Raw genomic sequence first — 16,672 nt, 5'->3', positions numbered from 1 at the left:
GGTGATGTACGGAGTGCTTTCAGTTACATAAGTCAGGTAATGAGTACATTTCTCGTTTTGGATAATGCCATTCCTTCCTTTGCTTTCCTCCAATTTCCCCCTCCTATCCCACATAGGTCATTTTCCACATAGTGTATACTTAGAAGCATGATTGCACTTGTTCACCTTTTCTTCTTTCTGTCACCCCCCCTTTTACAATTCCAGAAGAAATATGTATATACATTTTTCTAATTTGGGGAAAGGAAGGGAAATAACAAAACGCTGAAATAAAGATACAGGTTGGCCCATTGTACAAATGAGATGTGCAAGACACTATGTTGAAAATGAACTTTACAACTTGGTGGGGGGGAGGAGGAATTGGGAAAGTGGGGAGGGTAGGAATGGTAGGGGAAAAGCAAACGAGGAGGTAACAATGATTGATAGAAAATGTACTCATTACCTTACTCATAAAACTGTAACCCCTCTGTATAGTATTTTTACAATAAAAAACACAAAGCAAAAACAAACACTGTCACCACCACCACCACCACCACCACCATCACCACTACCACCAATAAAACTGTTCCATTTCCTGGAGTTCATTCCATTGAAATGTATTTAGCTTTGTATTTTATGTATGTTCTTCTGTTTCAGTATTTATATCAATTCCATACTAGCAAATAGCAACTCCCTCATTTTGCAGTTTTCTAAAGAGAATAGTTATAACCTAACAGAGAAATCTTACATTTCCATTTCAGAGTGTAGATGGCACACTGGAATTTCAACCAGGAGAAAGATATAAGTACATTTTTGTCAACATCACTGATAATTCTGTCCCTGAATTGGAAAAATCTTTTAAAGTTGAGTTGTTAAATTTGGAGGGAGGAGGTAAGACTGATAATTCAAATATTTGCTTGTCCATCCACTATGGGTTAACTATAAATTAATGGTAAATTCTGTTTCAAAGATTCTTTTTAAGTGTTCTTACAGTTTTTATGTGTAATGTTTTTAGAGAGAATAGCCAGAAAGTCATAATCATTTAAGATTTATGACAGACAGTTCTGATTATTTTCTTTATAAAAAGAAAATTCATATCTCTCTACATAAATGTTGAATATTAGTTTCATTATGGCCAATTCATAATTTCATGTGGCTTGTTTAATTCTCAATTGTATATGTGGTTTATATTGATTCCACCTATTGATCATTTATTTCCCTTTTTATTACTCATTCATCTATCCTAAAGTAGATACAGTTTTAGAGCCCTGCACCAGTGACTCACGTCTTTAATCCTAGCTACTCAGGAGGCTGATATCTGAGGATCATGGTTCAAAGCCAGCCCAGGCAGGAAAGTCCATGAGACTCTTATCCCCAATAAACCACTCGAAAACCAGAAGTGGCACTGTGACTCAAGTGGTAGAGCACTAGCCTAGAGCTGAAGAGCTGAGGGACAGTGTTCAGGCCCAGAGTTTAAGCCCCACGATCAACAGAAAAAAAATAGATACAGTTTTAGAGTGAAGTGGAACAATTTTACTAAATCACTAAATTATAGTTGTCATTCACCCGAGTTGTCACTTTAGGGGTACACACTACTTACCCCTAAAGCCATCTTTCCTCCCTTTGTGAATTCTTATAATTGCTCTATTAAACTCTCTCCAGGTGAAAACTTGTCCTTTTTGGTAATCTATATAACATGATTACCAATAAAATCTTATTCTCAAATCTGATATCAAAGCATTGATTATCAAAGGTCTTTGGAGTTACAACTCATATGGCAAAACTTTTCCATTAAAATGAGATTAGACACTCAGGTGCTGGTGGCTCATGTCTGTAATCCTAGTTACTTAGGAGGCTGAGATCTGAGGAATGTGTTTCAAAGCAAACCAAGGCAGGAAAGACCATAAAACTCTTATCTCCAATCAACCACCAAGAAAACCAGAAGTGGCACTGTGGTTGAAAGTGGTAGAAAACTAACCCTGAGTGAAAGAGTCCGGGAACAGTTTCCAGGAGTTCAAGCCCTTGACTGACCTAAGCAAATTAATTAAATAAAATTAAAATTAAAAGTAAATAATGCAGTTAGACTATCTTGTTCAGGTGACCTATTTACATTTCTTTGAAGAAATATGGATGTTTCATTGTCAATTGGTACTGGGATGTTATAGAATGGTTATGGTATGCACTGAATTATCTTTGTAAAATAAGAAAATAAGAATTAGTATGGTTTTTTATTATGTAAGTCCCTTCTATTACAAAAACTGGCAATATTATCTCATTATTACTAATGTCTACACTATTGTCATAAAGAGATTCATGGTAAAAAATTCATCTAAAGAGAGATATTGAGTAAGGCAGAATATATTAAAACTGTCTTTTTGTAGAAAGTGAGACTTTAGGATACATATGTACAATTTCTCTCTGATATCAAAGTCCAGGTGAAGACAAATGAGAGGGAGGTTGTGCTTGGAGTCATTAGAGGGATTAAACATACTGTGCAACAGCTTGTCAAATGCAAAAGATAGGGAAATGTACTAGATGATTTGTGTAGCAGATAGCATGTAGAAACAATGTTTATCCTCCAGGATCAAGTCTTTATATCTCCAATTCAGAGTCAAACTGCTGACAAGGTTATTATATTTGAAAGTTTCCCTTTGTGTTACAGTTAAAAATATTTATGTACTAAAAATTGATAGCGACTATTATTTGCTCTCATTCAATAACAGGCTTTTTTTGTAGGGCTAGGGCTGAAACTTAGGGCTTCTTTTTTTTTTTTTGGTCAGTTGTGGGGCTTGAACTCTGGGTCTGGGCGCTGTCCCTCAGCTCTTCAGCCCAAGGTTAGTGCTCTTCCACTTGAGCCACAGTGCCATTTCTGGTTTTTTGGTGGTTTATTGGAGATAAGAGTCTCATGGACTTTCCTGCCTGGGCTGGCTTTGAATTGTGATCCTCAGATCTCAGCCTCCTGAGTAGGTAGGATTACAGGCGTGAGCCACCGGCACCCAGTGAATTTAGGGTATCTTATATGCTTAGGCAAACATGTATTCACTAGCTTCATCTTGGCCCTGAACCAAATATTTCTAAGTTGTTTTTTAATTTGGTCATGGGCTTGAACTCAAGGCCTGAGGGCTGTTCCTAAGCTCTTCTTTATAAAGGCTAGCACTCTCTACCACTTTGAGCCATAGCTCCACTTCCAATTTTCTGGTGGGAAATTTGAGATAAGTCTCTGGATTTTCCTGCCCAGGCTGTCTGACTTTAAACTGTGGTCTCAAATCTCAGCCTACTGAGTAGCCAGGATTACAGGTATGAGCCACCAATGTCTGGCTCTTATGGTGTTTCTTGTAATCATGATACTTATGATTTTATGTAGAAACATTTCCTCACATTTCTAGATTGCGAGTTGTTTTATACTAGTTGGAAATGAATTCTCATGTGAACTCTTGCTGTCTGTAAGCAGTAATGTCAGAGCATTATTATTTTTTTTTGTCAGTGAGTCGAGATAGAAAGAAATAGCATCTTGACCATGACTCTCAGTTCTCTACTCATGCCTAGTATGTGAAATAGCTTGCAGATATAAATTCTTTTGATCATCAAGGGAGAATTCTTTCTTCCACACGGTGTCTAATGCTGATTCTATATAACATAGCCATAACATTAATAATAGATGTTTATGCCAGCCAAAATATCTATGACATTGACTTCACACACCTGTCTCATGGCTTCTAGATAGTATGGGAACAAAGCTATACATTGGATTCCTACAGGAAATTCATTTTGCCTCTTCAGACTTCAAGTCCTGGATGCCACACTTGTGGCATGAAAAACTTTTTGTGTTTGGTACATTCCAGTCACGATGAGGAGAAAGACAGAAGTTTTGGCAGAGTAGACCTTACACTGGTCTGTCAATAACACAGCACATCTGTTTGTATTTGGCTCTGCTTTTCCATTCTATCATCACTGCTCTTCCTGCCTTCTTTGTAACCATTTGGCAAAATTAGGGTTAGAGTATGTGATTTATCAGACATATAACTATGTTGTATTTATCATAGTTCTTATACCTTGTCATGGCATACTACATTTTATAATATTATTTACTTGCCATCATTTTATTTTATATTTACAACATTTCTATGTAAGGTAGCATGTTTTGTAGGTGAGGAAAGTAAAATGCTAAGAAGTTAAGTGTTTTCTGGAAGGTTTTGGAACCATAGCTGAAGTAGAATTTTATTACTCCTTTCCCTAGGACTCTTCCCACAATGTCAGTGAAAAGAAGAAGGAGATTGAGTTTGAGAATGTAGTGGGGTGGGGGCTGGTGTGTGGTGTGGGACAATGTTAGATTATCTTAATACTGAATTGGTTGTGATTGATAAGCTTACTGTCACAGACATAAGCATATGATTATCTATGCACAAGCATTTTTAAAGGGTCACACGGTTAGAAAACAATTTATGTTGTTATAAACAGGTGAGGATTTAAAGAAAAATATTTGAATTACTGGCAATTAAAATGCCAATTATAATATATATGCAGTATTTCTTGAAACTTGAAATTTTGGTACTTTGACGTGATTGGTGTTACAGGCACATCCTTTAAAACGATCTCCTCTATGCAAGGCTGCCTACCATGGGGTGAATGTCCCTGCATTTTCAATTTGCATCATGCATTTTAAGAACTCTTCATTTTCTCATTGTGTCAATGTGTGTCGTGTGGGTTGTGTCTCTGTGTGTCTCCTTGTGAAGTGCCTGAGCTCTTTAGGGTTGATGGCAGTGGTAGTGGAGATGGGGACCTGGAATTCTTCATTCCGCCTATTCACAGACGTGGTAAGCAGCTGTTGCAAGATTCGTTAACAGTGAATGTTTTTATTCTACCTTCTCTTTGCAAGAAAGACAATACTAATCTGTGCTAGGTATAGATCCTTTATATATTTTATTTCATTAATTATGACAGAATCTTTATTTACTCTAGGCTGTCATTAACCCAGGTAGAAAGTGATGCAATTCCATCTCTCCCTGACAGTGATACCCAGGTTCTCTTCCCTGTCTACCCTAGGGTCACTTCCCAATTATGACTGGATAGAATTTTTTTAATTCAATTTACCAAAAAATTGTTGAAAACACGGTGCATAGCTTTAAATCCTAAAAGGAGATGGATTGAAGCTTTTGTATCGTCCTGTGAAATCCATCACACTTATTTACTGTACAGCAAAGATTGGAAGCCTTTATTATAAGATTTAATCAAAACAAATGTGAAATTTGGAAGGAAACATATGGACAGAGTAATTTTCCATTAGTGGCGGAATATTGAAAAGAAGGTGCCTTTTGAAGCAGTTTATATACCAACATGATTCAGCTTTTAACTTCAACTCTATATGAATTTCTATATTGAAATGCTTTCATCTATCTATCTATCATCTAATCAATCAATCAATCTATCTATCTATCTATCTATCTATCTATCATCTATCTACCTATCTATGTCTCTGTGGTGCTGGGGTTTGAACTCAAGTGTTCTTTTACCCCTAAGATACACCTATGGCTTTTTTCTGTGTTGATTATTTTTTAGATAAAGTCTCTGCCACAATTCACCTGTTACAGTTCCCACTCTAGTTAATCTAAAAGATCCACATCAACACATGCATCATTCCATTGAGAGGGAGGGTGGTGGGCTTTTTTAATTCCTGGGATGGCATCAAAGTAGCATCCTCTCAATCTCAGTGGCACAAGCCACTGACCTCAGGTTTCAGATATTATTTTTACATATGAAGAGAACGTTTGGAGTGCTCATTTCTTGAAGGAGAGCACTTTCTAATCTTCTAACATCCCTTTACCCAATGTTAGGTTTTACATTCATTGTTAGAACTTCCACTTCCCCCTTTCCTTGATCTTAACTTCAACAGAGCCTCATGGAACCTCTGTTAGTTACTTTAGTGCTTTTAATATTGCTCACAGTTTACTGATATCTGAAGACATCAATACAATATAAAAGAAACATTCTTCCTGGGGAAAAAATCAATTGCTTCTTTGAATTTTAACATGTTTTAGCTATAGAATTGGACTATCTGGCTGGGATTAGGAAAGATAAATGCAATGGAATAAATAGAATTAAAGTTAATATTCTTTGGAAACTAAGAATCTGTTCAGTGAGACTGACTACAATCAGAGGTAGAGAAATCACTGTTTCCTAAAGATGTGCTTGTTTGAGGTCAGCAAAGGTCGTGGGAGATGCTCCTCGTAGGCTCCATGTGGAAGAGAATTCTCTTTCACAGAGAATGAAAATGAAAAGCAGGTTTTCCTAATTCATCCCTGAGCACTCATTCAGCACTTGTGTATCCCACTGGTGCCAAATCAGTGAAAAGCATGTGAAAGTATGAACCTATGCAGCCACTATAATTGTCTGCCTTTCTTTCTCAAACAAATTAGAATGTACTCAATGAATGGAATGACTCTTTTCAAGAAGTTGTTCCTTGGATTTTCTTGTGGTTTGTAAAGTACTGATTCATTTTTTTCTTCCTTCTTTTCTTTTCTGTTTGTGGGAACTCGCTCATGCAGCCAGTCTAGGAGTGGCATCCCAGATTCTAGTGACAATTGCAGCCTCTGACCATGCTCATGGAGTGTTTCAGTTTAGTCCTGAGTCGCTCTCTGTCAATGGAACTGAACCAGAAGATGGGCACAGCACTGTTTTATTAACTGTGAGTATATTTCCCCCTTCGTTTCTTGTTTCTCCCTTCATTCCCTTGTTTCATTCCTTGATGGAGGGGGGTTTTATTTTTCTGTGTAAGGGAATAAAAATGAGCACAGACCTATAGTATAAATTGGCAATTTATTTTATGTTTGTGTTTAACTTTGCATATGGGTTTATTTTCCCATACATACTGTAAGTATTGATATCTATGCCTTAGTTCTGGTAGGCTGTAGTAATAACTGTCCCCAAATCTCTATCACTTAGTATAATAAAAATTTGTTTTGCATTTATGGAGTAAGAAGCTGGAGTAAGAGGCTATCATTCAACAGTTGTTCATATTTTCTTAAAAGATTGCAGGGAGGATATATGTGTTGATTACACACTGGTGTCCATATAGCTTCTTTCTGGGAACAATTTTCATAGTTAGTGCTTAGACTTCCATGGTCAAAACAAGTTTCATGATTATGCCTGAAGTTAATGGATGAAATGGAGTCTTATTCTGTCTTTTTCTCAGAAGGAAAGAAAATTATCAGTGAATAGCAATAGCAACAACAACTATTCCATAGTTGGTATGAGTGTATGTGCGTATGTATCTGTTTTGGTCCAGCAAAAATTAAGAAATATTCTATTGTTCAGGGACTCAGAGGAACTGAGAACTTGCCCAGCCTTCTCAGTTTTAGACAAACATTGCAGAAAAGTCAAGCAAAGACATCCTCTATATTCTGATGTCAGATTTTCAAAATATTGTCGTGGAATTAACTTTGTTTCTTTAAAAAGAATACTTAGGAGAGAGCAGAATTAAGAAAAAGGACACATTATATCAACTTTTTTTAAAAAGGTTATTGTCCCTGCTGGGTGCTAGGGCTCATACCTGTAATTCTAGCTGCTCTGGAGGCTGATATCTGAGCAACCTGATTTGAAGCCAGTCCACAGAAGACAACCTATGATAATGTATGACATTTTACCAGGAAAAAGCTTAAAGTAGAGGTGATAGAGTGCCCGCTTTGAGTGAAAAAGTTGTGAGAGCGTGTGGACCTAGTGCTGGCACCTACACACTCACGAAAATCATCATTGTCCCTAATTTTACTTTGAGTTAAAATCACATTTTAAGTTGAAATAAAAATTGTTCTTAGAAATAGAAATTCAGATTAATTTGGGATACTTTTAAAGCTTTTATTTCTTAATAAATTAGGAAAAACAGGAATTTTGATTATACTTTAAATATTTTTTGATGTGTTTGTTGTTTTGAATATAAAAATGTTTTAAAAATGAATGTCATCACTAAGTTTTCAGATAAATATTACTGTTCTATTCTTTACAATGATTCTTTACATTTTTCTTGTTATAAATATAAAAGCTTTCATGATTTATTCCTAAATTTAAAAAAATGCTAATAACCTTTGATTCCTGATACATATTAAAACTAGACATAATGTAGAGCTATAGTTTAGTTAGAAGCTAAATAGTTTGTGGTTTTATGGAACTATCACTTTTTAAATACTCTTCTTTTGTAAGAATGCCCAAGGGTTCTTCAGAAATGGGCAGTAGGTGGCCATTTTATACTGTTCAGAACTTACATAACAGAAGATATAAGTTATTGTATTGTTATTATTATTATATCATCATAAGGTTTTCAGTCAATTGTATTAGTTCCTCTTTTGAACCATGTTTGTAGGTTCAGAGGAGTCATGGAGCTCTATCGCAGGTGACTTTGCACTGGAACATAGACTCCGATCCTGATGGGGACCTTGCCCTCACCTATGGTAACACCACTTTTGAGATTGGAGAGATGAAGGCCCACATCACTGTGGAAATATTACCGGATGACATTCCAGAACTGGACAAAGCATTCTCTGTGTCAATCCTTCGTGTCTCTAGTGGGTCTTTGGGAGTTCTTACTAATGCCACATTAATAGTTTTGGCTAGTGATGATCCTTATGGAGTATTCATTTTTTCAGAGGAAAATAAACCTACTAAAATTGAAGAGGCAACTCAGAATATCACACTGTCAATAACTAGGTTGAAAGGCCTCATGGGAGAAGTCATCGTGTCATATGCAACTCTAGATGACATGGAAAGACCACCTTACTTTCCACCAAATTTAGCTAGAGCAACTCAAGGGAAAGACTATACATCAGCTTCTGGATTTGCTGTTTTCAAAGCTAATCAGTCAGAGGCAACAATAACTATTTCAATTTTGGATGATGAAGAACCAGAAAGATCAGAATCTGTGTTTATTGAACTACTCAATTGTACTTTATTGGAGAAAGTACAGAACCGTCCAAGTAAGTATTCTTTAGTGTTAGAATAAATCTAGAATGGAAAATCCTATAGAATAGCACTAATTTAAAAGCATTATGTCATAAAATTTTATCTGTAAGTCAACTGAAAGTGGAACAAATTTTTTCCTATGAAATTACTTTTTTTTAAATTGTGCTGAGGTTTGAGCCAAATATACTAAGCAGATGCTGTTGTGCCACTTGAGCCATACCCCTACCCATTTTTTTTTTGCTTTAGTTATTTTTTAGAGAAGGAACCTGTTTTTTTCCTGTGACAAACCTTGGACTGATATCTTGTTATTTAAGCCTATGAGTAGTTGATAGTAGTGTTTACTGTCAACACCCAACACCCAACTTGTTTATTTTTTTGTCGGTCATCGGGCTTGAACTCTGGGCCTGGGCCCTATCTCTCAGCTCTTCAGCTTAAGGCCAGCACTCTACCACTTGAGCCACAGTGCCACTTCTGCTTTTCTAGTGGTTAATTGGAGATAAGAATCTCATGGACTTTCCTGCCCAGGCTAGCTTAGAATAGTGGTCCTCAGATCTCAGCCTCCTGAGTAGCTAGGATTATAGGCGTGAGCCACTGACACCTGACTTCCAACTTGTTTATTGAGATGGAGTCTTTTTGCTTAAGCTGACTGAAACAGCAATGCTCTTGATTTCTGCTTACTGAACAGTGTGAAATACAGGTGTATATTATCATCCTTGAGTCTGGAAATTATGTTTTAAAAACCAGTTACATTCCCAGAGTGAATTTTGAGATGCTCCTATATAATTTAACTATAGCACTTACTATCCTTGTTCATGCTGTAAGTTCAAAACACTCTAGGATCAATTGGGGAAAGTCATGGGATAGTCCTAGGAGAACTTCTTACCTTGATCTACTTCTAGAGGATTCCCTTACTGTCAAAACCTGTTGTATTGGCATGAAGCATGTATGGGAGAGGGGCAAAGATGTGTGAAAATTGAGAAATTGTATGGACTTAGCAGCCTAAAAAGCCAGATTCCAAGCTCTCTACATGTTGATTCTGTTCTACCATGGATTAATAACTAAGTTTCACCTTACTGAAATACTGGGTGAAAAGCTTTATCTACAACTTAAACAATTGTTGTCCAAGGTTATAGAAGGAAATTTGTAGTTGCTGTCTTTAAATTTTGTGATTATAGTTAAACTTTAAAAAAACCCCACAAAATATCCCATATTTTTAAAGCAAGATTTAAAATCAGTAATAAGAGCAAACATTAAAATAAAACTCAATTATTTGTCCTAGTAGGAGTTATAAAACACAGATAGCTTTCAAGCACCTCACCATTTATTGAAACAGAAATACAATCAAGATTGAATATGACATACAACTGACTAGAACCTGATAACACACTCTATCGTAGAGTACCAAGTTATTGGACATAAGCTTTTAGAGACCCATTTTTCTTTCCCATAAGATAGCTATATTATGGGGATTAAATGAAGTATGTCTCCAACAAATCTGAGCAATTAGCATTAATAAAGTAGTATATACAGAATCTTTGTGCACTTCATAGAAGTACTTGACATGCATTATGTGTTTAATATTTTGTTGGAACCATGAAGCATACTTGAAGAACATCAGAAATAATTAACATGCATTATGTGTTTGATATATTGGTAGAACCATGAGAAATACTTGAGGAGCATTAGAATAGTTATGATGTAGGATAAAGAAAAACTTAGTGTTAATTTGTGAGACAGTGACTCAAATTTTAATTGGTATAGAGACTAGTAGTGTCTTTCCTACCTTGCTGAGAATGTAGCCATCAACATTCATGAATGAGAAGAAAAATGTAAGAAGACCAGGATCAGAACCTGTTGAAGGTATAGGGTTCAGGATGCCTGGCTATGGATGACAGATGGTATCCACCCAGTTGGTGAGGAGGTATATAGAGAGAGAATGAGGCACATTCTCATTGTACACCCTTGATGGTTTCTGACAGGTACTAATATAAGACCCCAGGCCATTCCTCAATTGCACAATTATGCATGGTAATATAAGTGTATAATTATAAAATATATATCAGCAGGTGAATTGGGAATGTGGTGATATGTATATGAATATTATTTAGCTATAAATTGAACAAAATATTGTGTCATTTGTGATAAAATATGTGCAAATGTAAAACATTATGTGAAGTGAAATGAATCAGGCACAGAAAGACAAATTCTGCATCTTCTTTCTAATATGTGGAAACTAAAAAAATGTTATTTCTAACTAGAGAAAAGTGACCACTAGAGGCTAAGTAAAGCAGAGAGGGTAGGGAGAGGAGACTGGACAACAGGTATCCAAGCGCAGCCAATCTAAGTGCAGTCAGAAGGAATCAGATTTAGTGTTCTATACCCTAGTAGGGCGACTGTAGTTTGTAGCTAGTCTTTGAGCTCTGGGAACCAAGTTACATTCCTACCCTGCTCTGTAACTTCAGTGCTGCTTTTCTGAAACTGGTAAACTAGTTGAATAGCATAGGTTCATCATTATATTTTGTGATACCATATAAACTGACTATCAATTATATTTGAACTACCATTTTTGAAATATTTGCCATACTAAAATGTTACTGTACAGGAGCCGTTCTAAAGATTTTTAATGAAAATTACTCCTATGATATAAACTTCCTATTTATGTTGTCTGTGTGTCTCCATTTTCGTAAGTCAGCTCTTAAAAATTAAATATGGAGAGCATGAGGATCCTGCTTAGCTAATGGAATCTTGCTGAAATTTCTTGATGTTTAGGCAGCTCATATAATTCTGATACCTTAGTTTTTCTTTTATCTTTCAGTTCAAGATTCTCCTCGTCTTGGTCCCAAAGCAGAAACGATAGCCCATGTAATTATCATTGCCAATGATGATGCGTTTGGAACCCTTCAGCTCTCAGCACCTCTTGTTCATGTGGCAGAAAATCACATTGGACCCATTGTCAACGTGACTAGAACAGGAGGAGCCTTTGCAGATGTTTCTGTGAAGTTCAAAGCTGTGCCAATAACTTCAATTGCTGGTACGAATAGTTGACAAGGGAGGAGTGAAATGTTGTAGAGGGACATGTGTCTTTGATCAGTAAACTCACTCAAAGATGTAATTCGAAAATCCTAGTAGAAAACAACAATACTCGTATCTTTTCAGATACAAATATAGAATTCATATATATATTGTGGTAGTAAATTTGTAGAATTTGTGACATCTGATGGTAAACAGCATATACATTAAAAGCTGTGATGACAAAACTATGCATGAAACAACGGAAAGAAAATTAAAGCTAGCATCAGCTTTTTCTGCACTTACTCTGTTTTTTAAACCTACTCCTGTGTGAGTGACAACTGAGGAATGTCATAAAATGATCAGCCCATTGAGTTCATGATGCTTTTGAAGAGCATTGTTGCTAGATTCCTTTATTTTGTGTGTTGCTTTATCTATGAAGATGGTGGATGAGTCAGTGGCTAGCAGTAATGTATAAGCAAAATGATCATATTGCCAAAAGTAAACTTTAGAAGGCTCCCTTCAGTAGTAGTCAAATTATCTCATTTAGAGCATGCTTTTTTTCAAAAATAAATTCAAGTAGAATGTTTTAGGCCCCATTCAGAGGAACCTGAACAAGAACAGATTGGATATCATGGCTGGTTTTTACTTAAATAAATTATCTGGATATAATTCTTTTTAAAAAGACAATAAACCAGACTCATCTTGTTCCTAAGTGGTATGTGTTCACATTTAGGGATGATTGATCCCCGGAATGCTCCACTGGCTTTAGATACCTCATATACTAACAGGTGGGGTGGAGGTCCATAGAAGCATTCCTTCTTTTCCTATCCACTGCCTGACCAGAAACAGCCCTGCTATCCTGAACAGCACTCCACAGCTTTGTAGGAAATTTTATCATGCTGCCTGCATCACTGATGCTTGGGTGCCATATCTGTAGAAAGGAAGTTAGAATTCTGTTCCTTTTTCTAAAAGTATTGTGCCTATATATATATATATATATATATATATATATATATTTAGGTAAGGAGCAATCTTATGGCAATGAAACTCTCCCTCTTTCTTTCTCTGTATGTTCATTTTTTTGAAAGTTCATTTTTATGAACTTGAGCACTCTTAGGAATCTTTTCCATTATCATATTATTTTATTAACCTCGTGTTTTCCTAGCTTGAGAAGTAAATATCTTGTTTATGATGAATAGAGTTAATACTCTCCAAAAATCTGCCCAAGTGTATCCATATGGTTTGATACTTAATAATGTTTATGAAATGCATATCATATTTCAGAATAATAATCCTTAACCTTTTCTCCTTGAAGGTGAAGATTATAGTATAGCTTCTTCAGATGTGGTCTTGTTAGAAGGGGAGACCAGTAAAGCTGTGCCAATTTATATCATTAATGACATCTACCCTGAGCTGGAAGAAACTTTTCTCGTGCAACTGCTAAATGAAACAACAGGAGGAGCCAAGCTAGGGGCTGTAACAGAAACAGTGATTATTATTGAGGCTTCTGATGACCCCTATGGACTGTTTGGTAATCAGACTAGTTTGTGTTTTTTATTTGTTTGTTGAAAGTCATACACAATGACCTTTTTAAAAAATTAGAAATTCAGAGTTGATTTGATGTGATGTTGATTTTAATGTGATGTTACTGATATATAAGACATGCTATGTAGAGTAACTGGCAGTGGTTATGGGTATTTAAAAAATAGAACAAATCATAAATATGAAAATCACAAACCACTGATTTTGAGCCAGATCTGGCTTCTAAATAGGTTTTGTGAATTTGGGGTAATTCTTTAAAAAATTTTTTTTCAGGCCTGGCTTTCTGAATAAATAGGAAAATATGTTAAAATTGAACTCTCTTTTCTTGTGTATTATCAGCTAAATATTGAACAACATTAAGAATCCTAAAGACAAAAGCTGGTCTTGTGATATTTATCACAAGGATCATTGGATTAATTTCACCCATGTCTGACATATACTTAAGCCTCCTGTGTTCATCTGAGTTTATGCCTGTGCTTTTATCACAGTGAAAACCAATTTGAGAATTTTAACAGGCTCTGCTGACCTGTGTACTGCCCAGTAGTCTGATTTCATGTGGCGTGGTCACTTAGATGCTCAATTAGTTCTGTATTGCTTCACTTTTACTTTGTATCTGAAGTCAATTCCTTTTTGTCTGCCCTTCAGAATTTCAGATTACTAAACTTATTGTAGAGGAATCTGAGTTTAACTCAGTGAAGGTAAACCTGCCAATAATTCGAAATTCTGGGACACTCGGCAATGTTACTGTTCAGTGGGTTGCCACCATTAATGGACAGCTTGCTACTGGCGACCTGCGAGTTGTCTCAGGTAATGTGACCTTTGCCCCTGGGGAAACCATTCAAACCTTGTTGTTAGAGGTCCTGGCTGACGACGTTCCGGAGATTGAAGAGGTGAGAGGACTGACTAGCATAGAATGACACTATAAATATGTGCCTTGTCTTATAATGACTAGAATAGATGACTTTCTGTGACAATTATTGCTGTAAGAATGCCCAAAGTATGCTAGCATGATGTCATCCTTGCAAATAAATAAGCAGGGATAGTCTAGAAATAGATTGTGAATATATACCAACTTACTTGCATAAGCTTTTTAATACAGTTGTATTTTTCAACATGGTTACATGATAAATTGTATTGCAGTTACAGTTAACTCTGCTATATTTGTTTCATATAAACTCCTACTCACATTTTCATATTGATTGTCCAAAATAGGAAATTGCATTCTGATATTTCTATACACGCAGATAATATACATTGATCACATTTTCCCTAACAGTAATTCATATAAGCTCTTAATTTGGATCCATACTCCACTTGTCTTAAGTATGAACCAATTTTAATTGAGTACAGTTTTTACTACTTAATTATTCCTTTTCAACCATTATTGAGAATTTACCATATGAAAAGCATACTAGATGTATTTTCCAGATATTTATTTTTTCAGGATAAAGAAATAATGTGGCATGGAAAAGTAGAGCTCCATTGGGATCCAATACTGACATATTGGCTGAAGACAGCTTTATTTTCTGAAGCCCAAGTATTATGAAAGCCTAGTTGTCAACTTAATTTCCTTGTAATGACACTTACTCTTTAATAGTGTCATCTTTTTATAGATGAGAAGTCCATAAAATTTCTTTTGAGTCCTAATTGTATCATTATTCTCTGCTAAAATAGTGATTCATGAATACATAAATTTTTGAGTAGTCTTATTTTCTTAGGTAGCTGTACAAAGGAGTTGCCATTCAACAAATCAGTTTATGAATACAGTGCATCACATATATTTCCTTATCTTTCTTTAAAAATTCAGATGTCAACATGATGCTTCTTTTCACTTTTGTCAGAGAATTTCTATTATCATAAAGTCTGAAATCAAACATAATAGATTAACTTTCCACTAAAATGCATATGCAATGTTTTTTTCTAAATAAAAAATTGTTTAGGCCATAAAAGTTAAGTTACTGTAATGATAAACATAAACAGATCTTAAAATGGTTACACATGATTATATAACTAAATATTACATGATTTGAATAGCCTATATTTGTTGTGTATTATCATGCTTTATTATTAGAAGTTGATGATAGCATATCATTATATATCTATTAATAAACATGGTATTAATGCATTGTTTACTCTATTTTGCTCTTGTATTTGTATAGATATGTTTTGATTTGTTTCCCCTGCATCAATCTTACTCTGATTTCAGAACTAGGATGCTGTTAAGAAGTTTTCACTGTATTTTTAGGTTATTCAAGTGCAGCTCACTGATGCCTCTGGTGGAGGTACTATTGGGTTGTATCGAGTGGCAAGCATTGTTATTCCTGCCAATGATAATCCATACGGTACAGTAGCCTTTGTTCAGTCGGTTTATCGTATTCAAGAGCCTCTGGAGAGAAGTTCCCATGCTAACGTAACTGTCAGGCGAAGGTATATGAGATTGCTGCTTGCACCCATGTGGTAATGGGTGGTGGTGGGAAAGGATTCATCTACAGTGAGATAATTGAGGTTTGATGAGTTTTCTATATTGTAACTTCTATGATAGGTTATTATGTCAATGGAAGCATATCTATTGATAGAAAGACCCCATAATATTCATTGTCTCAGTTGTTAGTGAAATAGGTAATAGATGATACACCACTGTGCTTTCAGTCTTAGAAATTTATTGACTTAATCTGTGGCCTATTAGAACAAAAACTTAAATAACTAACTTCCAACTGATTAAAACATATCTGGGGTAGATATGGGGTTTCTTTTCTTCCTGTATTTCCTTGGTGAGTTGGCACAGTGTCCCTTGAGGTCTCTCAGAAACAGAATACATAGATTTGAGAGATCTTTTGACAAGAAATGATGTTTTCTCAAAATGTATTCATGCTCTTATTATTAACTTCATTTCAGTGGACGCTAGTAGTAAAAATTAAAATTTGCAACTCTGCCTGGAAATTGTAAAGTGGATGCCAGTTGTGTGCCTTCTAAAGTATTTTCATAGCTTGATTAAAAATAAGAATTATTTCACTGAAAATTAGGATGATTTCCTTATGTGAGAAAATAAAATGTGAAAAGAGAAATGCTCAGGGAATATAACTGTGCTTGAATGAGTAAACAGTAGAAAGAGTGAGAACTACAGTCAGCATTGCTCTTCTCTGTGTGTAATCATATGCCACTCTTAACCTGTCTTTAATTGTCCTCCATCTTTTAG

General features: G+C 35.5%; 1 protein-coding gene across 1 annotated transcript in view; it reads left to right on the top strand.

The window, feature by feature from the left end:
- Window positions 1–16,672, top strand: part of Adgrv1 (adhesion G protein-coupled receptor V1) — a 447,493-nt gene that overhangs the window by 52,287 nt on the left and 378,534 nt on the right. Inside the window, exons 24-31 of the mRNA XM_013015810.1 lie at window positions 738–867; window positions 4,710–4,790; window positions 6,519–6,658; window positions 8,327–8,936; window positions 11,738–11,953; window positions 13,250–13,465; window positions 14,122–14,366; window positions 15,722–15,903. Coding sequence (XP_012871264.1) covers window positions 738–867; window positions 4,710–4,790; window positions 6,519–6,658; window positions 8,327–8,936; window positions 11,738–11,953; window positions 13,250–13,465; window positions 14,122–14,366; window positions 15,722–15,903 — 1,820 coding nt within the window. The remainder of the gene's footprint in view (window positions 1–737; window positions 868–4,709; window positions 4,791–6,518; window positions 6,659–8,326; window positions 8,937–11,737; window positions 11,954–13,249; window positions 13,466–14,121; window positions 14,367–15,721; window positions 15,904–16,672) is intronic.

The sequence above is a fragment of the Dipodomys ordii genome, unplaced genomic scaffold (genome assembly GCF_000151885.1).
Source record: "Dipodomys ordii isolate 6190 unplaced genomic scaffold, Dord_2.0 Scaffold28, whole genome shotgun sequence".
NCBI classification, from domain to species: Eukaryota; Metazoa; Chordata; class Mammalia; order Rodentia; family Heteromyidae; genus Dipodomys; species Dipodomys ordii.
Note: the sequence above shows the minus strand (reverse complement) of the source record. Positions and strands in the feature narration are given on the sequence as shown.